This window comes from Rhizophagus irregularis, chromosome 20 (genome assembly GCF_026210795.1).
Source record: "Rhizophagus irregularis chromosome 20, complete sequence".
NCBI lineage: Eukaryota > Fungi > Glomeromycota > Glomeromycetes > Glomerales > Glomeraceae > Rhizophagus > Rhizophagus irregularis.
The window spans coordinates 3,083,810-3,111,778 of record NC_089448.1 but is presented as its reverse complement, the minus strand read 5'-3'; the positions used below and the strand labels follow the sequence as shown (position 1 = coordinate 3,111,778).

At 26.0% G+C, this 27,969-nt stretch overlaps 6 protein-coding genes across 6 annotated transcripts; 2 read left to right on the top strand and 4 right to left on the bottom strand.

Moving 5' to 3' along the window:
• Positions 1-12: 12 nt before the first annotated feature.
• Positions 13-2,727, bottom strand: OCT59_013282 (uncharacterized protein; the record flags this gene model as incomplete). Its single annotated transcript, XM_066140702.1, has 6 exons — positions 13-401; positions 499-659; positions 751-1,659; positions 1,812-1,959; positions 2,031-2,357; positions 2,502-2,727. The coding sequence occupies 6 exons, from the start codon at positions 2,725-2,727 to the stop codon at positions 13-15; spliced, it is 2,160 nt and encodes a 719-aa protein (XP_066001558.1).
• A 9,102-nt stretch (positions 2,728-11,829) lies between these two features.
• OCT59_013281 (uncharacterized protein) lies at positions 11,830-12,254 on the bottom strand (the record flags this gene model as incomplete). Its single annotated transcript, XM_025328365.1, has 2 exons — positions 11,830-11,952; positions 12,027-12,254. The coding sequence occupies 2 exons, from the start codon at positions 12,252-12,254 to the stop codon at positions 11,830-11,832; spliced, it is 351 nt and encodes a 116-aa protein (XP_025166980.1).
• A 2,417-nt stretch (positions 12,255-14,671) lies between these two features.
• OCT59_013280 (uncharacterized protein) lies at positions 14,672-15,130 on the bottom strand (the record flags this gene model as incomplete). Its single annotated transcript, XM_025332804.2, has 1 exon — positions 14,672-15,130. The coding sequence occupies one exon, from the start codon at positions 15,128-15,130 to the stop codon at positions 14,672-14,674; it is 459 nt and encodes a 152-aa protein (XP_025166979.1).
• A 1,399-nt stretch (positions 15,131-16,529) lies between these two features.
• Positions 16,530-16,961, top strand: OCT59_013279 (uncharacterized protein; the record flags this gene model as incomplete). Its single annotated transcript, XM_025328364.1, has 1 exon — positions 16,530-16,961. One exon carries the CDS (start codon positions 16,530-16,532, stop codon positions 16,959-16,961), a length of 432 nt encoding a protein of 143 aa, XP_025166978.1.
• Positions 16,962-22,151: 5,190 nt separating this feature from the next.
• On the top strand, positions 22,152-23,081 carry OCT59_013278 (uncharacterized protein; the record flags this gene model as incomplete). Its single annotated transcript, XM_066140701.1, has 2 exons — positions 22,152-22,595; positions 22,776-23,081. 2 exons carry the CDS (start codon positions 22,152-22,154, stop codon positions 23,079-23,081), a joined length of 750 nt encoding a protein of 249 aa, XP_066001557.1.
• A 2,223-nt stretch (positions 23,082-25,304) lies between these two features.
• Positions 25,305-25,945, bottom strand: OCT59_013277 (uncharacterized protein; the record flags this gene model as incomplete). Its single annotated transcript, XM_025328363.1, has 3 exons — positions 25,305-25,481; positions 25,569-25,671; positions 25,743-25,945. The coding sequence occupies 3 exons, from the start codon at positions 25,943-25,945 to the stop codon at positions 25,305-25,307; spliced, it is 483 nt and encodes a 160-aa protein (XP_025166977.1).
• Between the last annotated feature and the right edge of the window lie 2,024 nt (positions 25,946-27,969).

Below are 27,969 nucleotides of genomic sequence, written 5' to 3'. Positions count from 1 at the left end.
CTTTTTTGCTAATTATCCCCAATGCCATAATTTCTTCTTAGCATTTTCATTTTCTGAAATCTCTGAATAGTCTTGATCGCATGATTTCATTTTTTCCATATCTTCCTGAAATTCCTGAGCTATCCTAATAACTTTGATCACATGATCTTTAGTAATTCCTTCATTATTACCTTCGGCCAACGTTTGTGCTATATGAAGAACATTACGAATTTCACGTCCATTCAATTCATATTTAGAAAAATCATCTGCATTGAGATCCAAGCCGGCACCATCGATGAAATTTTTCCAAATTTCTTTCCTTTTCTCTGGAACGAGTTTTGGATAATGGAAACACATAGTAATTCTTGAACGGAAAGCATCATCAAAACTCATAACACGATTTGTTGTTAAGAAAAGGATACCTGAAGAGGAAAAAGGAGGATAAAAGGAAAAGTGAAGATAAATTGATAAAAAATTCTCTTCTGTAAATATAAAAACAAGGATAGCAATCTTTCTTACCTTGATAATATTCTAGATGACGTAAAAATATACCAGTCATCGCATTACGCTTTGCATTACCCGAGGTACGTTTTTCAAAATAGATATCAGCTTCATCAAGTAGGAGGACAGCCTTCCATGTAAAAGCAATATTTAGAATCTTAACTAATTGTTGTTCCATCCTTTTATACAATAAAGAAGCAAAGGCAATCAAATAGTAAATCTCACAAGTATAGAAAAATATTAACAAAATACGTTCAAAATATTAAATACTTTGCAAGATCCGTTCCAAGTTCATGCACGCCAATCGTCCATAATGGCCGTTTAAGAAGTTCAGCTACACTTTCAGCTGTTAATGTTTTCCCGGTGCCAGGTGGGCCATAACAAAGAAAGATGCATCCCTTACCTTTATTGGCAATGGGATCAAGTTGTTTTACTAATAGAGAGTCAGAAGGATTACCATCTTCAAGTTTTTTACCATTGGTTGTTTGGTTGCTGTACTGTTTCACTAATTCCAAAAGTACTTCTTTTTTATCTTGAGGCATTACCAAATGCTCGAAAGCATTTTCATTAAAATTAATTTTATTGAAATCCATGACCAAGAATTGGCCCCATTCCTTCAATGCGAAACTGAATCCATACACTAACGCAGGTGCGAAACAATAAGATTTCTCATAGTCATAGTCTTCGAGGTAACCCTTTTTACCGAGCAAATTAACATCACATGGATTTGGTGGTTTTGCATTTCTCATTAGATAGCCAGGATTCATGGTTGCAAAACTTTTGAGATCAATCATAACACGTCCATCAGCCCTTATCGCTTCTATCTCATAGCAACCATTTACTTTTGTCCAACGAAACAATGAGCCCGTATACTCCATAAAATGTCTGTTTGCTGCAAGTTCAAAAAATTTTTTCCCAATACAATAAATGGTTTCCTTGAGGAAGTCGCGAGATTCAGAAAATCTGAATGGAACAACTGATAAATCAGAGAAACTTTTTTCTCCATTAAATTCTTCGATTTGGCGTTTTACATAACAATGCTTAAATCCATGGCCATCATAATCAACAACCTTAATAAATATAACAAAAAATGACACCTTTTCAAAATTTATCGTTTTAACTACTTTTTCTGTTGAAAGAATGGTACCACCGATTTGCTGACTGGAAATATCACATTTGCTAGAAACCAATTTTCCCAATAAAAGAAAATAAATTTATAAGCAGTTTAAATAATGGTTTGCAAAAAAATGCAAAAAAATAAATAAAAGCAAGGTAGAAAAATCATATGAATTATATTAAAAAAACAATTTTTAAAATTTGAAAGTACTTACTACCATACTTCCAAGCCCTTGGTGTAGAATACCCACAACATGTCAAATGAAACTGTCTTTTTTTCTATCGTTTTATTTTGTTTTTCGATCGTCTCATTATATTCCTGTTTAAGGAATCGGATCAAGTGATTCAAGTGGCTCTTTTTTTCTAAGGATTAAATTTAAAGTCAGCTAATAATTATAGCTAAACGAAATCTATTGTATGAAATTAGTAATTACCGGTTTCCACCGAAGGTTCAGATGTAGATTTAGATGCAGTCTCCAATCCATTATATAAGATTTCTAAATCTTCCATAACGTGATACAAATCCTGAGCTTTGATCTTGGGCATATCATTGTTATCAATGAGGATTTCTTGAAGGATTTGGATCAATGGCCGAGAGTATAACTCAACAAAAATTGTGTAGTTATAGTAAATTATTGTAAAAATGGTACTGTTTTGTTTTTGAGTTTTTTTAAATGGGATGATATTTTCGCGTCCCCAATGGTCTCTCATTATATTAACACAAGGCCACTGCCAGTCTTCCTTTCGGACATCATTGTAATCTAATATCGTGGTCATGAAGAAGTGATAAGTGAATAAAAGTATAACAAAAAAAAAATTAGAGGAAGCGTTAACAATTAGCTAATAAAAATATATATAAACGACATATACCGAGTACCGACTAATTAATAAACCCTGATACATACTTAATATTTGAATTGGTGTTTTCAAGTTGTTCACAAGGTTCTCATTTATTTCAAGTTCGGGATCTAAGTCAACCTCTTCACCGTGCTTGCGAAGGCTTATCCGGCTAACATTAAGACTTGGTAATTCTTTCTTGATTGCCTTTTTCAAATCATCCACGTCCCCTTTGTCAATGACAATTTTGATTGGACAATTATCTTCGTATTTAACCCAGATTTTATAAGCCATGGTTGTGCGGTAAAGATAAATTTTCGTATTTCGGGACAATAAATTAACGCGTATAAAAATTTGATCTTTTATATAATTAAAATCAATGATACAAAGAAGACTAAATAAGGTGAAATAATAATGAAAAGCTTAGTGTAACTTATTTACATTGGTGGTGTAAGAAATTATCCCCTGATCGGCATCATTTTCATGATTATGCAATTGTAGTTACTATACCTACCGGATAACATTTGAAAATGTGAGTAATTCAAAAAGATTTGCATTTTCCAAATGAGAAAAACTTTCTTTTTATTTATTCGTAATCTCAATATTAATAGTACTAGTTCCGAAGCTTTTTAAAATTTAATCATTTTTTAAATTGGCAGGGGATGTCCTGTCGGCCGATCATTTATCCGATTTTTAGTAAATGTTAATTAGTAATACTTATGTCGTACAGGTAACATTTTCATTCATTAAATATACTATATTAATATAGTATAGTGTATTTTGCTTATCATTTTATCAGTATACAGTATATATATCAGAAAAAAAAAAATTATTCGGAATCCCAAATAAAGGTAAATAATAAAGTTTTGCATATTGTGCTAACGATAATCATACTGCAGCTATTTACTGTAAAAGTTTTGTTAAAAAAAACATTCATTCATTAGTAATGTCAAATTATTCATTCAAATTCTAATTAAACACATTTTTTCAGGTTACGCTGGGTGCAATGCGCAAATAAAAATCACGTGCAATTTGCGGCTAATTTGCGCAAATGCCGCAATTATTTTCAAATCTGAAAATTTTATTAAATAAATGAACAAATATTATTATTAAATAAAGAACAAAGTTAATATCCTTTTTTTTTTAGTGATTCAGCATTCGTTTTTTTAACTTTATTTAATTGCCTAATTAATTAATGTACAAAGTCTGCGCTCTGCAAATTTTCCTGGGCGTAATTTGTCACAGATTTCATTATTTGTGTAGTTGATTATTTGTACCTTAAAAAGAAAAAATCAATCTTTTCAATAAACTTTTATAGAAATGGCAAAAAGTTCTATAGAAAACCAAGAAACTATTATAGAAATATTTTAATTCAATAATAAGGGGGTTCTGAAAGGTAGTCAGTACGCTCAGAAAAAAATTTTTTTATAAGAAAAATTCTTTTACACATTAAAAAGTTTTTACATGTCAAAAAAAATTTTTTGCATGTTAAGAAATGACTGAAGTAGTTATGTAGATTTGTATTTAATATTAGACTAAGAATTTAATTTTAAGAAGACATTGTATAATACTGAACATACAATAATTTAGAATAAATGAATAATACATTATATATTTATTTATTAGTATAATACAACAATCTATATTTGAATGATATAAATTATATTTACAATATTTACAATACAATAATGTGAAGTGTATTTACAATATGATTAAATTAGAATGATTTAGTATTACAATAACTTGATACAAATATTATAATATTAAACAAACAAATGTTGCAGTATTATAGAATTTATGGTTTATACGTTTACAGACTCATCACAAAATCAATTCTGAATAATTAATTTGTTACAAAAAAACCAAAGAATACTTACGAATGTATTATTTCCTGTAGTGAGCTTGACTTCCTTTATTTAACCTTCTTTTACGTTGTTCAGATGTTTCATCTTCAATTATTTCATGAAGAGAAGCCATTTGGATTTTTTAATATCAATAATTATTGTGTTATGTTGGTGAGAAATCAATATAAAATATTATCACACAACAAAGGTGTTGAAATATATCAGGTTTATGCTTTATATTTATATCTGCAAATTTATTAGAAAAAATAAAATCTGTGTAATTTATTGTTTTATATTATTTTAGAGAATTTATTAAAGTGGTCTATTGTTTAAAAAGAAAAATACTCATAAAATCTATTATAGAGATCTATTGTCACAGAAACAGAAAAAAAATATCAAAAAAAAATTACTGAAACTAAAAAAAAAAATCGGGAAGATACAATAAAAAATTATCATCAAAAAAAAAAATTTACCAAAGCTGTAAAAAAAAAAGTCCCCCGACCTATTGCTATCGGGAATAAAAAAAAAAATTTGAAAAAATGCTTACTAAAAAATTTAAAAATTACTAAGAAAAAATCTCCCGGACTATCAATCTAATATTTTATAATCAACTTTGGACATGATCATTCACTAATTAATTATTTTTAACTATAATATAGAGAGTTAAAAGAAATAAATAACCTATATTATTACGGAATAGATCAGGACATTACGCAATTCACAATTATTATTTATATAGGATAGATAATAAATATTAGTAATCAACAAACGATTGATCGACGTTCATGCTATGAACTTACCGACGTGTATACGCTACATAATTTAACGTGTATCAGTGTATGCGCTTTATATTATAACGGTTTATTAATTTATTTTGGACCAAATTTTAAATTATTAAGGGATCGAATACCCGTCGTTTCAAATATAAGGTACCCGCCGTTCTACATATCAGGTACCCGCCGCTTCACATATCGGGTACGCGCCATTTAAATTTTTTTTAAAAAAAATATTTTTTTTTTTTTATTGGCTTTTTTTTTATAAACAAATTTTGTAGAAAATTTTTATTTTTAATATAGGCAAAGGCTTTGTTTGATAGAATTTCTTTGTGAATTTTCTTAATAAGATTTTTTTTGATAATTTTTTCATTGATAGGGACATTTTTGAGTTTTTTTTTTTGATGGATAATTTCGTTAAAAACTTTTATTTGATAGGAATTTTATTGGAGAGTTTTTTTTTAATAAGATTTTTTTTTTTGACATATACTTAATTTGTTGGAGCAATTTTTTTTTAACAGTAGAGATTTTTTTGATAGAGAATTTCATTAAAGAATTTTCTTAAATAGATTTCGCTGAGAATTTTTTTTGATAGATCATTTCGTTAATGTAAATTTTTTTAACAGGGGAGATTTTTTTTTGATAGAGAATTTCGGTAAAAATTTTTTTTTTAATAGGAGAGGAGTTTTTTTTTTGATATAGAAATTCTTTTGAGAAGTTTTTTTAATAGGTGGTAAGAATCTTTGAATTTTTCTTTAATCGGGGATATTTTTTTTCGATTGAGAATTTTATTAGAAAATTGTTTGTTGAAAAATTTTTTTATTTATTCGATGGAGAATTTTGTTTAGAAATCTAAATAGAAAATTTTATTGAGAATAGTTTTTTTTAATAAGTGTATCGAGAATTTTGGCTTGAAAATTTTTTTAATAAAGAATTTCATTAGAGATCTTTTTTTTTATAAAAAATTGATTGAAAATTTATTGGAAAATTTTTTATTAAATTTACAATTTTAATAAATTTTTACTCCTTTTCATCTTCCCATCACTTCTTTTCATCTCCCATCGCTCCTTTTCGTTCCCCATCACTCCTCTTCGTCTACCATTACTTCTTTTCGTCTCCCATTACTTCTTTTCGTTTCCCATCATTCCTCTTCATCTTCTTTTTGTCTCCCATCACTCCTTTTTATCTCTCATCACTCCTCTTCGTATACCATCACTTCTTTTCGTCTCCCATCACTACTTTTCATCTCATTATATCCTATTTCTCCTTTTTGTTTCCTATCACTTCTCATTACTCTTTTTTACTCCCTTTCATCTTCTATTACTTTCCATTACTCCATTGCTATTTCATTTTTTTATTAGCATCTTTCTCCTTGATCATTGTAATTTACTTATCTTTTTATTTATTGTTATTGTTTCTTTTATTTGTACACTTATATAAAAATAAATATGGTGATTTTTTTCTTTAAAATCGTAAATGTGTGACTTAATTTTTAATATTTGCAAATAAAATTCATTAAATAAATAATTATCATTATTGATGTTTATCAAAAGTTAATATGCTGACCGCCAGTTTTATAACGGGTACCCGCCGTTTCTTATAACAGGTACCCGTCATAACATATAACGTATATGACGCTATTAAATATAGCGTATTAAACGTAACAGGTTACCCCTGAAATTGCATGTTAACAGACAGAACAAGGGTAACCCGCCGTGAAATATAACATGTACACTTTTGACCATGGCGATTATACAGAGGGTAGTCTAAACATGACATTGAATTTTTTATCCTAAATATTTTATGTAATACTTTATTTTAAAATTACATATTATTATACTCTGATTTTTTACGTGAAATAATAGTATTTAATTTCACAAAGACAAATATTTTTTAAAAAATATAAATGGTTTATTCTGTACATATAAATTTGCTAATATCCAATCCAGTCGTTGAACTACTATTTGTCTATGCTGTAACACAATTGCGCCAAGACAAAGGAATTTTGGTTATTAAAAATTTATAAAAAAAGTAAGTCTAGCTAATTTTGTCTTAGCAGTTAACTTTGATAAAATAATTTTGATAGAAATTTTTGAGGTTGTAGTACAAGACTGTTGTACTGATTGTTAAAATTGTTATTTTTTATTGGTGTATCCGAGAAATAAAAAATGATTGTATCAATCCAAACTGATAATCCGGATAATCCTTAAGGATAATTCGGATATACTGATGCGGATATTCCAGATGACGGATTTTAATCGGATCGGATAAACGGATGACGGATATCATCCAAACCAAATTAAGTTAATTCGATCATCATGAGTAATTGATAAGATCATGTTTGTTTGGATCCGTATTAATATATACGTGACGTCGTGATGATGTGACGAGTTGACGTTTTGCATATAAATACAGTGTTTGCATTCCGGACCTCATATCAGATTTTCGTTTCCTATTATTTAAACACTACTTAAAATGCTAGATTTTTTTAAAATTCATAATATTACATTTCACTGGTATAAAAAAGCAGCAGAAAATGGTCACACTGGTGCAATGTTTAATTTAGCCATATGTTATAAAAATGGAGTAGGAACAGTAAAGAATTTAAAAGAAGCCATTTATTGGTTTCAAAAAGCAGCAGAAAATAATGATGAAACAGCAATGATTAATTTAGCTATATGTTATTATAATGGAGAAGGAACAGAAAAGAATTTAGAAAAAGCCTTTTATTGGTATCAAAAAGCAGCAGAAAATGGTCACACTGGTGCAATGTTTAATTTAGCCATATGTTATAAAAATGGAGTAGGAACAGTAAAGAATTTAAAAGAAGCCATTTATTGGTTTCAAAAAGCAGCAGAAAATAATGATGAAACAGCAATGATTAATTTAGTTATATGTTATTATAATGGAGAAGGAACAGAAAAGAATTTAGAAAAAGCCTTTTATTGGTATCAAAAAGCAGCAGAAAATGGTCACACTGGTGCAATGTTTAATTTAGCCAATATGTATTATAGTGGAGAAGGAACAGAAAAGAATTTAGAAAAAGTCTTTTATTGGTTTCAAAAAGCAGCAGAAAATGGTGATGAAAATGCAATGTATAATTTAGCTATATGTTATATAAATGGAGAAGGATCAGAAAAGAATTTAGAAAAAGCCTTTTATTGGTTTCAAAAAGCAGCAGAAAATGGTCAAGAAAATGCAATTTTTAATTTAGCCAATATGTATTATAGTGGAGAAGGAACAGAAAAGAATTTAGAAAAAGCCTTTTATTGGTTTCAAAAAGCAGCGGAAAATGGTGATGAAAATGCAATGTATAATTTAGCTATATGTTATATAAATGGAGAAGGAACAGAAAAGAATTTAGAAAAAGCCTTTTATTGGTATCAAAAAGCAGCAGAAAATGGTCAAGAAAATGCAATGATTAATTTAGCTATATGTTATTATAATGGAGAAGGAATAGAAAAAAATTTAGAAAAAACCTTTTATTGGTATCAAAAAGCAGCAGAAAATGGTAATGAAAATGCAATGATTAATTTAGCTATATGTTATTATAATGGAGAAGGAATAGAAAAAAATTTAGAAAAAACCTTTTATTGGTGTCAAAAAGCAGCAGAAAATGGTAATGAAAATGCAATGTTTAATTTAGCCAGTTGTTATTATAATGGAGAAGGAATAGAAAAAAATTTAGAAAAAACCTTTTATTGGTGTCAAAAAGCAGCAGAAAAAGGTAATGAAAATGCAATGTTTAATTTAGCCAGTTGTTATGAATATGAAAAAGGAACAGAAAAGAATTCAGAAAAAGCCTTTTATTGGTATCAAAAAGCAGCAGAAAAAGGTCATATTAAATCTATGAAGAATTTAGGTCTTTGTTATAATGCTGGAAATGGTATAGAAAAAAATTTTAAAAAAGCCTTTTACTGGTATCAAAAAGCAGCAGAAAATGGTCACACTTGTGCAATGTTGAATTTAGCTATTCATTATAAAAATGGACAAGGAACATTAAAGAATTTAAAAGAAGCCATTTATTGGTTTCAAAAAGCAGCAGAAAATAATAATAAAGCATCAATGGTTCATTTAGCCATGTGCTATAAAAATGGAGAAGGAACACAAAAGGATTTAGAAAAAGCCTTTTATTGGTGCCAAAAAGCAGCAGAAAATGGTTACACTGTTGCAATGTTTAATTTAGCCACGTGCTATAAAAATGGAGAAGGAACAGAAAAGAATTTAGAAAAAGCCTTTTATTGGTTTCAAAAAGCAGCAGAAAATAATGAAAATGCAATGTTTAATTTAGCCAATTGCTATTACAATGGAAAAGGAATAGAAAAGAATTTAGAAAAAGCCATTGATTGGTATCAAAAAGCAGCAGAAAATGATAATAAACAAGCAATGCTTGATCTAATTAATATTTATAAAAATAATGAAGGAATAGAAAAAAATTTAGAAAAAGCCTTTTATTTGCGTAAAAAAATAGTAGAAATTAACAATGATAATCATAAATTTATACCATGTAATGAATGCAAAGAACTAATAAATACAGATCATGAGTGGTGTCAACAATGTAATTCTAAATATTTTCAACAAAATTTTTCAAAATGGACTAGCAATAATAAATATATTGATAGATTTATTCAAGAAGCACAACTAAATGCTAAAAATTGTTATGAAGTTTTAGAATGGATACCTTATAATAAATTGTCAGGAATTAATTATTATGATAAAGGAGGATTTAGTGAAATTCATAAAGCTATTTGGTCAGATGGACCTATTGATAATTGGAATTTTGATAAACAACAATGGAATAGATGGAATTGTCATGAGGTTATCCTTAAAACACTTAATAATTCATCAAATTTAAATAGTAAATTTCTGTATGAGGTATAGTATTTATTTTTAATAATAAATTTATTTTTTTTATAAAAATTTAACATTTCTTTATTATTTATATAGTGGAAAAATCATTATGGTTGTCAAGCTAAATTATTTTCAAAATTTACTCAAATTTTTGGAATAAGTCAAAATCCAGTTAATTTAAATTATATAATGATAATGAATTATGCAGAAAAAGGAAGTTTGAGAAAATGTTTATCTGATATAGTTAAATTTAAATGGCAAGATAAATTACAATTATTAAGAAAAATTATATTAGGGCTTAAAGTAATTCATGAATCAAATTTAACTCATGGTGATTTTCATGACGGTAATATTTTAATATCAGCTAATTATGAAATATTTATTAGTGATTTAGGATTATGTAAACCTATAAATAATTTACATTACAAAACAAATGAAATTTATGGAGTTTTACCTTTTATGGCACCTGAAATACTAAGAAACAATCCTTATACTTTAAAGAGTGACATTTATAGTTTATCAATGATAATGTGGGAATTTACATCAGGTATTCCTCCATTTAATAATAACGCACATGATCATAACCTCATCTTAGATATTTGTGAAGGTGAACGCCCTAAAATTATAAAAAACACTCCAAAATGTTATATAGATTTAATGAATAAATGTTGGGATTTAGAACCAAAAAATAGACCAACTATAGCTGAACTTGAATATAAAATATCTAAATGGACTAAATGTATTAATGAATATTATAGTAAGATAAATAATAAGGATAGAAATCTTAAGTTTAAAATAGTTAAGATTGATAATGAATTACATGAATTTATAAAAGCAAATAATACTTTAGTACAAACACAAACTAATAATTCTACTATACAATCTCACTCACAAGCATATTATACAAGTCGTAATATTAGTAAAATTTTAAGTGATACTGAAAGTTTAAATGAATTTATAATTTAACTATTTATATTTTATATTATATATATACAATATGTATATTTTATTTTACAATAAAGTAAAAAAAAAAAAATTAATTATTATTACTATTTTCAATTTAATATGACCTTTCAATCATATAATAATATATAAATTATTTTTATTTTTTTTATTTTTTTTATTTATTTACAAATTATATTTTATAATTACCTGTAATTTTATAAACTTTTTACAGTAAACTATTGATATTCATGAATTTCAGATATGGTATTGTTATATAGAAAAAATCACATAATTTATTATTATTTTAAATTATTATTATATTATAGGAATGGAAAAATTTAGCAAACCAGAACTGGAGAATCTAGAACTATAGTTTAGTAAAATTTGCCTATATAAAACCTTACTATTTTAATGAAAATAAAGATTCTTATTTGTTTCACAATAGTATTCTTTCTGTAACAGACAGTGAATTATGAACATATTTTATAGAAGAAACTTTATCGAGTAAAAAATTTACGAAAAAGGTATTTTCTGCAACACAGGATACGATTCATTATTTTACTACTATTTGGGCTGTGATTTCATGTAAGTGGACATACATTGCGTTGGATACTTGAATTGGGATTAGTATCACATACACTTTTGGTACGTAATTAATAATTAATCTTACTTTATTTATACATATATTATATTGTTCGTTACACACGATAACTTTATATTATGTCATATAACCTGCTCATAAAATTAAAATTGTTTTGATAATTTTTTATTGACCGATTTCATCATGTAGAGTCTGAATTAATACATTTATTTGTTGGATCATAAGATTTGATCCATCAAACAAATGCAAAAATAGTTTAGTTTCTCTATTATAAGATACAACCTGTGAATTTTCAGCTGATTTTTCCATTTACGAAAGAGAAAGAGTAACTTCCTGCTATTGTGCCATTATTAAAAATTTTATGATTATCATTAATATAATTTTATTTTTTATCATTTTTTTCAAACTTTGCCATTAAAAAAAAATAGATGTCAGAATCAGATTTTGTTATTCCGTAAAAGCGAATAATATTACCATGAAAATCTACATCTCGTTGAATTTTAAGCTAAATTATGAATGGGGAATAATTTTTTTAAAAAAATATAAAGAGACATGATTAATAATAATAAAAATTAGTACCTCATGAACAATTTCTTTCAAAGTAATATTATTAAAATTATAAAAAGACTTTAACGCTAAATAATGATCAAAATCTTTCCAATTTGCACGGAAAACCTTTCCAAATGCTTCATAACCAATTTCTTGAATATTTTTAAAATCTTCAAATTCATAATATTTAATATGTTTTTTACTGATAGCTTCTTCAATCCAGTTAATCCATTCATCCATATTTTCATTATTTTGCATTTTGTTACTACTGTTATTATCTGAGATAGTTTATAGAGCAAGCAATAAAAATTTTTGACGATGAAAGTAAAAAATAAAAAATAATAATAATAAAATCCTTCATTAACGTAACCCAAAACATGTACTCACTGCATACAACGAAAGAATTTTAGTTGCTGTTACACATACAAACAACTGCCAAATATTCTCTAATAATAGCTATCCAATAAGAATAAATGATCTTTTTTTATGAAGCATTAATTTATTTACCGTATTTGTCAAAATTATAGCTTCCACGTGACCGGTGATATTTAATTGGATGTCAAAAAATAAGATAAATATAAACAGTGAATACGCGGGTGTGTGATGCCGGTGATGAATATATTTAGGTCACGTAGTAGTAGAAAATTATCCGAAAGAATTTTACTTATCCATGTTGTTGTTACAGTGTTACACACAATCGAAATAATCTTCCTAAAAAAAAATTTTTTTAATCCAAATAATGTTTAAATTTTCATAAAAAAGAACAATTATCTCTTCTATCGATCTCCGATTGTTTTTTTGATTTTATTTTTAAATTATTAAATTTTAACAGTTTATAGCAATAATATTGCAGTCAATGTAATTTTTTAAATTCCAAATTGACCAGTTGATGATTCTAACATCATTATCGCATATTTGTCATCATTCAGTTTTAACATTTTACGACAAAATTGTTCTTCGCTCTTTAGAAAAGAATAACTGAAGATTAAGAGAAATAAAAAAGCAAAAAAAAAAAACCATTCTTTTATATTTGAGCTAATTTTGATTTTACAGCCGTTAGAATAACCCAAACTCCCAAATTCTACGAAAAAAAATTTATTAATGATTTTCAACGATCTTAATTCGTGACAAAAAAAAACAAATAAATATAAAATATCATCTTTGCGTGTATAATATTCCAATAAACGTTCCTAAATCTTAAATTGACCAAAGTTATTATTCACTTAAGAGACAGATTTATTTCATTTATAAGAATAATTAATAATATATTATTTAAATAACATAAAGATTGTACCATAAAAGTATAATTTTTTTTTGTCGCAATATTCATATATGAAGGTATTTCTTTCAATTTAAATCTTCAAGTAATGAATGAGGCACATACGGACCAGAACATTTTCCGACAGCCAAACGGTGAAAGATGCATTCGCCACTGGTTATAACGAACCTGTTTGTTCTAAACTCTTGTTATACCAAACCAGAATTCCAGAACTGATTTTATATATATTAGCTTATCGTTATCTGTTATATTATTTATTATATTTTCTATGTATAACAAAAAGCCATATGCATATTATTATATACTAATCCAGGCCAAATTTATAGTGTTATCAGTAACTTTTCGAAAATTTCTGTTCAACGAAATTATAATTCTGGTCAGCACTACAAATTTGGCCTAAATTATCTACTAGTCCGGCGATATATTATAACGAATTCAACTCTATACCTCCTGGAAACGGAGGGTTCGTTATATACATATTTATTTATTAAAATATAAATTAAAATCTACAATGAATATTTAGTTTAAAAGTTACTAGATTTGGAAGATAATTTGGAGAAAGATAGTTTAGATGAAGAAAATTTTATTAATTTCCTTAAAAATAAAATTTAATAGGAATTTAGAATTTTTTAACAAGAATACTAGTTAAGAATTTACTCTTTATTAGTATATGATGCTTCTAAAAGTTAATGTTTCAAAGTTCATGTTCATATAAATGTTAAATTGTTCTGCAAAAGGAAATATAAATATATTAATTTAATCACTATAAACATTAATTTAGGATCTAAAAGTGTGAAAACTTCAGCTCAGTTGAACATTCTATGAACTTGCGTAGTTTGATAAAAATTGATTTTTTTGGTTAGCTGAAAATGAGATATGCCTTTTAACTGTACCTGGCTTAAATGTGGTAACAATATCTCTGAGTGCATTTTCGAGGAATCTGAGTTTCGGTATATATGGATCGAAACGTAGTCTATAACCTAAACTCTCACCAAATCCTAAAATTATTTCTAATAAAATTATGTACGGTAACGAATCAAAAAGAAGCTTTAGTATCTACTAAATTATTTACTCAAATATATGATTAGAAATTCCTAGTAGTTCTTTTTTTTAATATAGTATTAGAGGTTAATCTTTTACGAAGAAAGTATAGCATTAATTTATGCCATACGTGTAACACTCCAATAAATATTTCGACGTTATAAATAGACCAAAGTTATTATTCACATAATCATACTTAAAGGGCGGAAAGATAAATAAATAATATTTTATTTATATAATGAAATGCTTTGATAATATAAGAATTACAATACAAATAAAATAAAGAGCATAAAAAGAAAAAAAGAGAAATAATAAAAATTTAAGAATATAAGCTATATGTTATAATCCAGAGAATTTATTGTTGGAATTGGGTGAATTGAGTATCTGAGATATCTGAAGAATGATTCAAGTAGGTGTTATCTTGTTGTTGAGAAGAAGTGGGTATGACGATAATTTTAAATCCGGGAATATCAAAACTAAGGATTTGGGATTGAGAAGGATTAACATTGGTCATGTTAAATAAATTAAGTGGAAGAGTATTTTCAGTAGTCTGCTGCGGTCCAACATACTGCGGAGCATACGAGGAGGCAATTGGAGTTGAGATATTTTCGTTAGAAGTGGGTTGTTGATCTAAATAATGGGTGTTTGTATAATATGTTGGGAAATTATTGTCAGAAGAGTTGACATTCACATCATTATAATTAATATTCAAGGAATGTACTGGTTGAATCGGTTGAATAACAGTAGACTGCAAATTACTGAATTCAGTAAAAGTGGAATTATTTTGATTATTTTGTAAAGTATTGTGATTCATGGTTGAATTTTGAACGAGATTTATGAATTTAGAATAATATTGAAAAGTTTTTGACAAATCGGAACCTATTTTTTTATTTTTTTATTTTGGTGGGGAGAAAGAAATTTTGGACCATTTTATAGTAGAAAAAAAGGTGTTCGAGGTGTTCGGCAAAAAAAGAAAGGTTTATACATTATGGAATTTCAAGTTGTTTGTTCATCCTCAGATATTTGTATTATCTGAGGGGATATTAAAATATTACCCAATAAATTAAATTAAATCTTTTAAAAGGAAAATTCCATACATATATATATATTATACAATATTTTATATACATATACTGTAATAAGTTACCGCAGAAATAATCTATATGTAATACAACATTAAATATATCAAAAGAATTCGCAGCCATTTTAAAAAAGGTTAGTAATGTAACATTAAATCATAAAGTATACAAACCCTTCTTTATATTGAATACTAATACGGAAAAATTCTGATGTGGTACAAAAAAAAATAAACCAACCGATGCTTAAATAAATAAAAAAAAAAATTTTTTATTATTTCCAAGAAAAAACATTGGTACATAAATAATGGATATTACATCAAGTGTTTTTTATAGTTTACTTTTAATGTAGTGATCGTCGTTCCTGATTTTTATAAAACGTGAAATAACGGTGTTTACCCTTTGATAAATAACCAATTTTGTAATAATTGTAATATTTTTGTATTACCAGCTAATTACTGATATGTTATTCAAAACATCTTTTTTTAAATATACTATTAATATCAATTTTATTTCAATATTTGCGTAACCATAATCGTCATAACTAAGTTTTTTACAAGAACTTCCTAAAGGTAAGAAAGAAAATACAATTTAAACATTAAAAATATATGTAATTTTATGAAAGAGAAAATAATTATTAGATATTGTAGTTTTATGTAAAATAAAAAAAATTTTTTCATATTTCTATTATTTTATTCTAGTTAAAGATTTATGAAAAGCTTTTTAAATAACTAAATTTATATTTTAATATATTTCAGAAAATATATCAAAATGTTGGCATTTTACAATAAATTTATAAAAAAATTGTTTATTTGTAATGCACCATCCGATATAATAAACAGCCCTATGCGTTACAACCCTTTATTGATTATATAATTAGTATATAAACAAATACGAATACCAGTCATCAAATCAAATATCAATTTAGGATACACAAAGTAAGAACCTTTATTGATTACATAAACCATACCAGAAATACCAACATACCATAATTATATTAAATCAAATACTTGAATTACATCCATTTTTCTGTTATAAAATGGTCCAAAATCTCTTCCTACAAATAAAAAATAAAAAAATAATAATAAAAAAAAATAAAACTTTCCGATTATAACATAAAATTCTTCAAAATTCAACATGAGTCAAAATACTTTACAAAATAATCAAAATGATCCCACTTTTATCGAATTCAGTAATTTGCAATCTACTGTTATTCAACCGGAAAATTCTTCTTCGAATTATAATGTGAACGTCAACCCTTCTAATAATAATTTCCCAACATTTTATACAAACACCAATTACTTAGATCAACAATCCACTTCCAATACTTCAACTACGTCATATGCTCCGCAGTATGTTGTTCCGCAGCAGACTACTGAAAATACTCTTCCACTTAATTTATTTAACATGACTAATGTTAACCCTTCTCAATCTCAAATCCTTAGTTTTGATATCCCTGGATTTAAAATTATCGTCATACCTACTTCTTCTTCTCAACAAGATAATAATTATTCAAATTACTCTTCTTCAGATGTCACGAATACTCAATTTACTCAATTTCAACAATAAGAATTTTTAATTTTAATTTTTTTTTTACCCTATATTTTTTATTTCTCATATTTTCATATATCTATTATTTTATAAAGTATATTATTATTTATATATTTGTTTATATTGTATTTCTTTATATTGTATCACTATTATGTCATTTAAATAAAATTATTATTATTTATACTTCCTTAAAGATATTATTGTAAAGAACTTTGGACCATTTATAAACGAAATAATTTCAATTTTAGAGCGAAAAATATTGTACACATAGTAGTATAAAAGGGACTTATTTTGTTTTTTTTCTGATTTACGATATATTCTAATTATGAATTAATGAATTTTTTATCTATTGATGTAAAAAATGTAAAAATCATATGTAAAAGTTGATGGTGATACGAGTCCAATATGCTTCTGTCTACGATAAATGATACATTTGCGTGCAAATTGTGCAATGATGTAATTGTGGAAATCATCTGACATTTATGTGTGACATAAAAACATATATTAACATCCAATGTTGTGTGCGACAATCCCGAAAGTCCGAGAATTTTATTAAATGAAAATTTATATTATAATTAATATTATAGATTATTCAAATGCAATAATAAAGTCGAACCCATTTTCAAAATAAAATATCAAAGAAAGAAAATTTCTTAGAGTATTAGTAATAAGGAGTTACAGAGAAACTGAATACTTCTTGCCAAATGGCGAAAGAACTATCCCTTCAAACAAAAATGCAGTAATTTTCTCACGTTAAGGAAATTAAGAGAAAAACTTCTTCGTCTATGCAATTTGAAGGAAGTATTAGCAAGATAATTCTTTAAAAGTGAAGACATAGTCATCATCCTATTACTTACCCCCACCTATTCACAAAATTCGGGACGGTGATGAGAACTTTACGATTTTTTTTTTTATTCAGGCACGAAAATTATGGAACTTTAGTTTTAGATATTTTTTTGGAATCAATTCGCAACGAGTACATTTTTAACGATACTCCACACTGCTATCCTATCACTAAAATTCTACTGGAAAGAGTTTCAAATTTTCAGGCATGAGATCCGAATATGAAATTATTGGTGATGAAAAATCCAGGCGGATCGATTATGCAATCAAGGTATGAGAATAATTTACTTCGTTCTTATTATTTCTCAATGGAACTAGCTCTGACTTATTTGCGTCACAGAAGACAAGGTTTCAACAAAGTATGCTCGAAGATATCAAGCAACTCGAAAGCTCATAAGAAAAAAAAGAGCGAGCGGCGATGATTATTTTGATTATCTTCATGGTGTCATGACCTCTGCTAGGGATTGGTGCTTCTTGCTTTTCACTTCAGGAAGTTTCCCAAGGTGACAAATTATCATCGAGCATCGAATTTTTCAAAGATGCTCTTGTCAAAGATTCCGGGAAGTACCAAACATTACATAATGGTGTGAAAGAATTTCAGCGTAATTGTAGGGTTGTTAAAAGATTGGGTATGAGCAGAAGATGATTCCCCCTCAAAGAAATGCTGGAATAAAGAAACATCGTTCGAAACAATAATAGTTTATATTAATTAGCATGGAAACCTCATGTATCAATCACAGACTAAGATTGCATCTTTTTATTTTTGTATTTCAAATAAATAAGGCCCTATAAAAAATTTTTATCCGAATATTTCCATTATTTCTCCGTGTCTTCCGTAAAAATTCCGTGAAAATGATACATTCACGGATATCCGTGTTAGCGAGATGAAAATTTCCATGATTTAAGGCTATTAATTCCATGAAAATGATACATTCACGGAAAAAACATGGAAAGATAAAACACGGATCAGATTTTTTACAGGGAGGTTTGCTCCAATTTAAAACTTTTTTCATATGGTAACAGACTAGTAGCTAACGATTATTGATACTAATATTTTAATTGTTTAAGATCGTGCACACCAATGCAAGGCAATTCAGGGACGAAATTATTGGATTGACAATGGAGATATGGATGGTTCTTGTTTTGCAACAATAACTGTGAATCCTTAACGCGTGACAATTTACACTAATTTTGAAGTTTTTGTTCCAATTATTAATGACATTTCGGTTTAATGCTTTTTTCCACTTTAACCTCGATCTACAGGAAATATATTGAGTGAAGGATGAAACTCTCTATATTTCAATATGGCTAACAGACAATATTGAAGGAGGTTTCTCAACTCGAAACACTTTCATCAAATTATCATCTGCGAAATCAACTTAACCCATGTAGTATTTGTCAAAGAGATATCCTAGGATGCGGGCGCTGATATAAAATTGGCTTTTAAAAATAAAACACGAGATTTTAAAGAAGAGCATTCAATATTAAGCCAAGATCCATTGGTGGCTATAAAGCACGAGTCACCAATTATGGGTCGATCACGAACAACCAAGTCATGGGCCATTTCGCTACTTTCAATCTTAACAATCAACATCTTTAGTAGATTTTTTTTTCTTTACATTTTACAAGAAATTTTATGTTAAAATAAGGTATTTCCAAGAACTTCGCATTCCCAGATAATCATTTTCCAGATTTATTCGATTATAACGATATTTCTCTAAATTTTTTTTATATTTATTATTTTGTAGTTTTTTTTTATATTGTACTACGTTATATTTTATAACCATTATGTATTTATCTCTTAAACGAAATAAATCCACCTTTTAATTAAATTATGTGAATAATAACTTTGTTCCATATTATCAATTTAAGACTAATCATTTATTGAAATACCAAGCACCTATTCCTCAACATTGATAATTGAGGATGGCCGATGACATAGTCCAGTTCTTGTTACTCTTGAAAAGATATATCGCTTGTCGATATTTCTTTTGATTCGATAATTTTACGTCTTTAGCATAAGTTGAGTTGATAATGCTTATCTGTCCAGAACTCGTAAAATTGTGGAAAAAAGTTGGATCAAATCCACTAAATAATTGGTTGTTCTCAAGTACTGTTTGTAGCCGCGAGAGGCTATAAGGGCTAAGATTTTTCAAGATTAAAATTAATCATAACTATAAATTTTAAGTAAATGTAATTAAAATAAAATATTGAGAAATTTCTTTTGCAAAAGAAGAATAAAAGATAAAAATTATAATTAAATTAAAACATTTAGAATAAATTCTCACGTACATCTCTATATTTCTCACAATACTGTGGCCATCCTAAAACAATATGTCCTCAAATTCCATACTAGATTTTTATTTAGTTGCGTACTATATTAAAAAGTCTTTTGCTGCAAAAGTTTTCTTTTATTTTAAAAAAAAAATCAAATACGCTGAGTTTTCAATTGAAATTTCTTTTACTTTTTTTTTCAAAATGAGAACCATTTATCATAATTATATTTATTAGTAACTATAATTAAATAACAAAAAAGCTTGAATTTTTGATGATAACCAACAACTTTGATTTTACGAAAAGAGAAAGTTATTAAATCAAAAATGGAAAGCAGTTCTCATCTTTATTGTGTGAATTTTCAGGACAATTTCATTTTCACAATAAGAGAAAATTTAGATCAAAGATTTTACCGAATTTTCAAGACAGCTTCATTCTGGAGTAAGATTAATCGGTTAATTAATCGGTTAACATATAATTTTGCGTTTATAATAAGTTTGCGTACGATTCACATGACATTTTATATATTAATATTATGTAATAATTTTCTTAAATTTCATAATATTGATTTAAAGCTAATAAATAAATTATCAATATATACAGATCACGATACAAAGTTGTTAGCAATCAGATGATCTAAATTTCATAGTGTTGTTTATTGTGATTGGCCGTTGTAATAATAAGTTGTATTCCAAAAAAGGAAGGAAGTAGGTCCTAATTTGGTTAGCAAATATGGCAAAACAGGGTCCGTTTTTATATAAAATATATATAAACATAATTGAAATTTCGTTTCATTGCAATGAATTTCAATTTCAATTTCAATTTCAATATATCAATTGATTGTTTTTTGGACAGCAGTTGTTTAAATAAATTTCGTGAATTGAAGTTGATCATCATTTACGTCACAGTAAGTAAAAATAATCTAAAATTGGATTCACATGTTATAAAAATTGAAACTTGTATATAGTAACTATAAATAAATTAGTTATAATAAAGGTACTTTTTTTTATTAATAAAATTGTATTTTTTTATTTGTTTGTTAATTAAATTAAAAATTGTGATTTTTCCCATAAATTACACATTTTTTAATTAATAATAAAAAAAAATAAATAAATTTACAAATTAAAAATCGAAAGATGATCATCATTTACGTCACAAACTCACAATGAAAATAATCTACAATTAAATTCACATGTTAATATTAGTTAAAAGAACTAAAGCCGCAATTAATAACTATAAATAAATTAGTTACAATGAAACCACCCTTTTTTTATAGCTATAATTATAAAAGTGTGGTTTTTTTCAACAGATTATTACACTTTTTTAATAATAAAAAATAAATAAATTTACAAATTGAAAAATTGAAAGATGATCATCATTTACGTTACAATGAAAATAAACTAAAATTGAATTCACAGGTTAGAAAATTTAAAGCCGCATATAGTAACTATAAACAAATTAGTTCTAATAAAATTACCCTTTTTTTTATCATTTATTTAATTAATAAAGTAATATTTAACAGTTAATGAGATTATGTTATTTCAATCATAAACTATTATATAAATTAATAAATTAATTTTATTATATAAATTGTAATAAATTTTTGATAAAATCAATTTTTTTTCAATGTAAATAAATAATAAAATCGCAATTTTCAATGAAAACTACTTTTTTTTAAATTTAAATAAATGTAATAAAATCATCATAATTTTGCAATAAAATTGTAATAAAATCATAATTTTTTCAATAAAATTGCATTTTTTTTAATAAATTTGATAAAAATCAAAATTTTTCATATATTAATAAATAATAAAATCGTAATTTTTTCAATGAACCACTTTTTTAAGTTTTAAATAAAATGTATCATAATTTTGTAATAAATTGTAATAAAATCACATTTTTTTAATAATCATAAATCATAAATAATAATAAATAATTGTAATATTATTACTTTTTTTTAAAAAATAAAATATATTATAAATATATTAAAGTCATAATTTTTTTTATAAATATAAGTAATTCATTTACTTTTTTTTACTTTTATTCATTTTTCATTTTAATAATAATCAGATTCAAAAAAAATTTCGAAATATGATTGCAAACATTACAACCATCATGTATATACTCTCTGTGACTGATGAAACTATTAATAATGGTGTCTTGCAGAAAGGCATGGCTATTTCCCGAATTGATAATGAAGATGCATTTCAAATATATAAATTTTACAATTATATGACCTTAATAAATAACACAGACCTTGATTCAGATGATGGATCTGAAGTAACTTCGCCACTTAAGGCAGAAAATGTATACTTAATTACAGGAAAATTTTCAACAACTCAAGATGGTTCAATAAACGTCTCTATTACAACTAATGTACAACTCCTTATCGATAAGGAAGATATTCCTATAATAAAACCAACTGTACTTATCGATAAGGAAGATATTCCTATAATAAAACCAACTGTACATCTTCTTGGAAAGACTTTGGGGTATGCAGAATTAACAGAAAGTGGATATACTTTACAAATACAAGTAAAGCCATATTTATATATCTAAGGATCAATTTACTCCATTTACTGTAAATTTAACTCACCCACCAAATGGGCGATTTAAGAACGCGTTAACAAAAGCCAGAAAAAATTCAACAGTTCATACAACAGGAGTATTTTTTTTGCAAAAGATCAATTATACTGTGAAATTTTGGAATTTCAGTTTGTATCAGCAAAAATAGAATCAGATAACAGTATTGTAGTTCCATGGAAATCAAAATCTGATTCACGTAATGAAGGATCTTCAAAATCTGTTATAGAACAAAGAATTTCTCTCATACAACAGAATTCAACAACACAACCATCATTGTCAATGACACCAACTAAAAATAAATGTAAAACAAATATGACTAAAATAGCAGATATTTCAAGATCTTTGCTATTACAAAATCAACAAAGTGATGAAATTCATGATAGTGAAACTTCTATTACAAATGAAGAAAATGAAGAAAGAATTAATAGAAAATGAAGAAAGAAATGAAAATATTGAAGAAAATGAAGAGAGAAACGAAAATATTAAAAAAAAAAATAATACACCAAAAATTTCAAATTCAACAAGAGGTAGAAAAAAACAAAAAACTAAATAATGTTTATGAACTAACGTAACCCAGTAATAATCTTTTCTTTAATTTTTTTATTATCTGTTCTTTATATTTTATATGTAATAAGTGCTATATTTATTTTTTTTAATGAAATAAAAAACGTATTTTATTTTTTATGTCAAAGAAAAGTGGTTTAAAAAAAATTTGAAGTCTACGTAAAATTTAATTGCTGATCATGTTACACATGTCATAGATCACCTGACAAATACGAACTGTTTTTAAAATTCTTTTTTTTATTATCTATTGTTTTTTATATTTTATATGTAATAAGTACTTTATTTATTTTTCAATGAAATAAATGAAATAAAAGAAGTTGCATTTATTTTATTTTTATATCAAAGTATAATTAGTTCAAAAAAAAAAAATTTGAAGTCAACGAAGTCAACGTAAAATTTAATTGCTGATCGTACTATTATGCATGTCATAGATCACCTGACAAATACGAACTGTTTTTAAAATTCATTTTTATTATCTGGTATTTTTTATATCTTATATATAATAAACATTATATTTATTTATTTTTTATTAAAAAAAAAACTGAAGTTATTGTAAAATTTAATTGTTGATCCTTAATAATAATATTACAAATATATGTTATAGATCACTGACCATATATATACGAACTATTAAAACTTTCATAATAATTTGATTACTAATAATTTTTTTAATAATTTATTACTAACATTAAATCAATAAAACTGAATCAGATGTCCTAAATGGGATCAAATTCAAACAATGAATTTAAATAGAGATGCATTCAAAGTAGATCCAAATGTGATTAAAGAATATTCTCGCTTGGAACAAGTAGCATCACAACCGCTTCCTATTTCATAAACAAACCTAGATTATCATGTTATCAGTTATCATATAAGTATAATAAAGCAATTAGGGGTTCTTTAAAAAAAGTGTTTATTTGACTATGCATTTATGCTCATGTTACACCTAATTTTATTTTGAAGGCCGCCGCCAGGCGGCCATAGTGGTACAGTTCTAGTTATGTAATATACAAATTAATTAATGGACTGATTTTCTTAATCTAAACGTAACTTTACACTTACTATATAATTAATAAAAGTTCATTGGATGAAATATTAAAATTTTGGAACGTAAAAAAGTATCCTTTTTCTTGATTTGATTAATTATTTCATAGAGATCATAAATAAATACCTTACCGTTAACATTTACTAAAATAAAATATAAAATAAATTAAAACAAATGCTTTACATAAAGAAATTAATTGACCCCATTAAAATAAAATTCCCATTTACTAAAGAATATCAAATTCATCCATAACTTACTGTAAACGTAAATCATTTTCATTGCTAACGTAACGGTATTAATAAAGTCATTTTTCTATCAAATGTAATGCTAAATGATTGTTATTATTATTTAAGAATTAGTGAAATCTTTTTTTTTTTAAAAAAAAAAGTGATAATTACATTGTTTTACCTTTTACGTCTAAAATTTTGATAGTTCCTCGATCATTTCTCAGGCCATAGTTACTAATAGATTATCTTAAATAATACTGATATAAAATTACAGCTATAATGAAAAAAAATACTAGAATAGTGGAATATTAAATTAATACATGAACATAAATGAATTTACTATACCAAATTATCATAAAAAAAAAATTCCACTACTAATTAATAAAACCAAAAATTATTCTTTAAACATTTTAAAAATTTCGATTTTTTTGGTTTTGAAGTAGTGGAAGTTTCAACATTATTAAATAAATAAATAAAAAACCCTATTTTCATATCAGATATTCAAGAATATCTGTTATTGTCGATTTTTTTTTTTTATTTTAAAAAACTGATTTTTTTTATAAAAAAAACAATTCTGAATGTTTTTATTTCAAACTTTAAAATTTAGAATCAAAGTAATTTATTAAAAATACACTGTATAAATATAGTTGAAAATAAAAAGTCCGTCAAGAAAAAAGTCTATCTAATAACCCCCAAGAGTGGACACAAATGTTGAGTTGTGCGTTATTCCTATTTATGTACAGTATATATTATAATTTTCTTAGTGAAAAAAAGCATATCAGATATGGTATTATAATGAAATATTATGTATTATAATAATAATTACCCATCATTTATTGATCCGTTAATGGTCGTCGAATGTGCTTCAAAATCAAAAGTATTTGATCCTGTACTTCCATTTTCTTTCAAATATTTCTTTATAGATCTTTCATCTGGAAAATCAGAATCTGTTTCACAGCCAATAAAGACAAACCATTTGTTTTTTCCGATGATTGATATCTAATAAAGAAATAAACATGGTTTTTTTAGTCAATCGAATATATTTGGCAAAGATCTTCAAAATACGAAAGTAAAATAAAGACTTACCTTCCAACCTACAATAAGAAGTAATGGTAAGCTACCCTCACACTTATCATCAATTTCATAAGTAATAATTCCATAAGCTTTTTTAATAGTCGATTTGAGTTTTCTACAAAAGCCAAAAGGCATGTTGATTGTTTAAACAATTTAATATTAAAAAATATCAAACTTGTTACTTACATAGATCCCGTTTCTCTGCGATTAATCATCACGGGTAATGGAGTAATTAATTTATTTCCAATTCCAAGAACACATCTTCCATGGTGTAATGTATTTCTTGATTGAGTATTATTAATATTAATTGTTATTCTGTTTACCAATATGTTTTTGGTAAATTTAGCAGCTGACAAAATAAGTGATTCTGGAATCGATGACTGAGACATTACGGCTTAGCTTATATACGAGATGTCTTTGAGTATGTATTTATAAGTTTTTATAAGTTTATTAAAAAGAGAATATTTCTTGAAATTTAAATGAGATTTGTGAGTAATAACAATAAAAAAAAAATTCAATGTAAAATTTGGTTTCTTAAATATATATTTTTATCTCAGATCATGGAATATGGAAACACTCGGATACTAATGATGGTAAATAATAGAAATGTTCGCTTCAGAATTCTACAATTAAAATGTGTGCATGGATAGTCGAAATGTATTCTGCATTCACTTACAGGAAGTGACGAATAGGCAAGTTTCTGAAATAAATATACAGAATGCTCACGTGGTAGTGACGATTTAGACAATCACAAAGTTTCAAATAATGCTTAAACAGGTTTTTTGCCATAAATTGGTTTGTGAACGAAAAGGTTTCAAACAGGTTTTTTCCATAAAAAAAGATTTTTTCCCATAAATTGGTTTGTGAACGAAAAGGTTTCAACAAGGATTTTTCATAAAAACAGGTTTAAACAGGTATTTCGAGGGGTTTTTTTTTCTTTTTTTAACTTTATTAGTATTATTATTTTTTTTTAAGTGACAAGACGTTAAGACAAGTTGTTTATAGTAATAATACAATGCAATTTTCATAATATCTTTTTTTTAAATAAAAAAAAATTTTTAATGTAACACAGTAGTATATTAACATAAAAAAAAAAATTTTTTTTTTAATTGTGGTCATGTGGCTCTTGATGATTTTGTAGAGTTCGAGATTTATGGTACAAAGAGTACTCAGTCTACAAGTATAAAAGTATAATTTTTTTTTTGCCACTTAACCAAATATGCTCCAAATAGCCCAAAATTTCTTCCTTCAAATATAAATAAATAAATAAATAAATTTGTTGTAACTTTCCGTCATAAAGTAAATTCATAAATCTCGTTCAAAATTCAGCTGTGAGTCAAAATTCTTTACAAAATAATCAAAATGACCAACTTTTACTGGGTTCAGTACAGTCAGCCCTTTCTATAGCGAATTTTAATATAACGAATTTCTTTTAAAACGAATTTTTTTTTTTAATATAACAAAGATTTTTGCAAGATAAATTTTAATATAAAGGGCAGATTGTGGTTTTATGGAATTTTTCTCAAATAAGCAATTTTACCACTTTTAATTCATTTATCAAAAAATGGCTGGTTTATGTTTCGCCTTTATGAGTATGACGTTCTACAAATGTTTTGATTTTCCTCTATTTTATTGCATTATACTAAAATTTTCCGCTATGCCGAATAATTCGTTATAGCTTTAACGAATTTTCTCATAACGAAGACCTGCTTGGCCCGGACGCCTACTGAGTGCCGACTGTAATTTGCAATTTACCGTTATTAAACCGGAACATTCTTCCTCGAATATAATAATGATGTAACTGTCAACTCTTCCGATAATAATTTTTCCAACATTTTATGCAAACACCAATTATTTAGACCAACAACTCACTTCTAACGAAAATATCTCAACACCAATTGCCTTCTGCAGTATGCTGGACCGCAGCAGACTATTGAAATATTCCTTCTCCACTTAGTTTATTTAACATGAGTACATGACTAATATTAACCCTTCTCAACCTCAAATCCTTAGTTTTGATATCCCTGAATTCAAAATTATCGTTATACCTACGTTTCTCAACAAGATAATACTTACTGAATTATTCTTCGGATGTCACGGGCACTCAATTTACTCAAATTCAACATTTTTCACCTTATATTTTTATTTCTCTTATATTTTCATAATTATTCTTTTATATAGTATATTATATATATATTTGTTTTCTTTATATTGCATTGCTGGTATGTCATTTAAATAATAAATTGTTATTATTTATCTTTCTAAACGAAATAAATCCACTTTTATTAAAATTATGATGAATAATTCTTAAAGGTATTACCCGTAAAGAACTTCGGCCCATTTATAAATGGAATAATTTCAATTTTAAGGCAGATAATTTTTTGAAATATTATACAAATAAGAATGACTTATT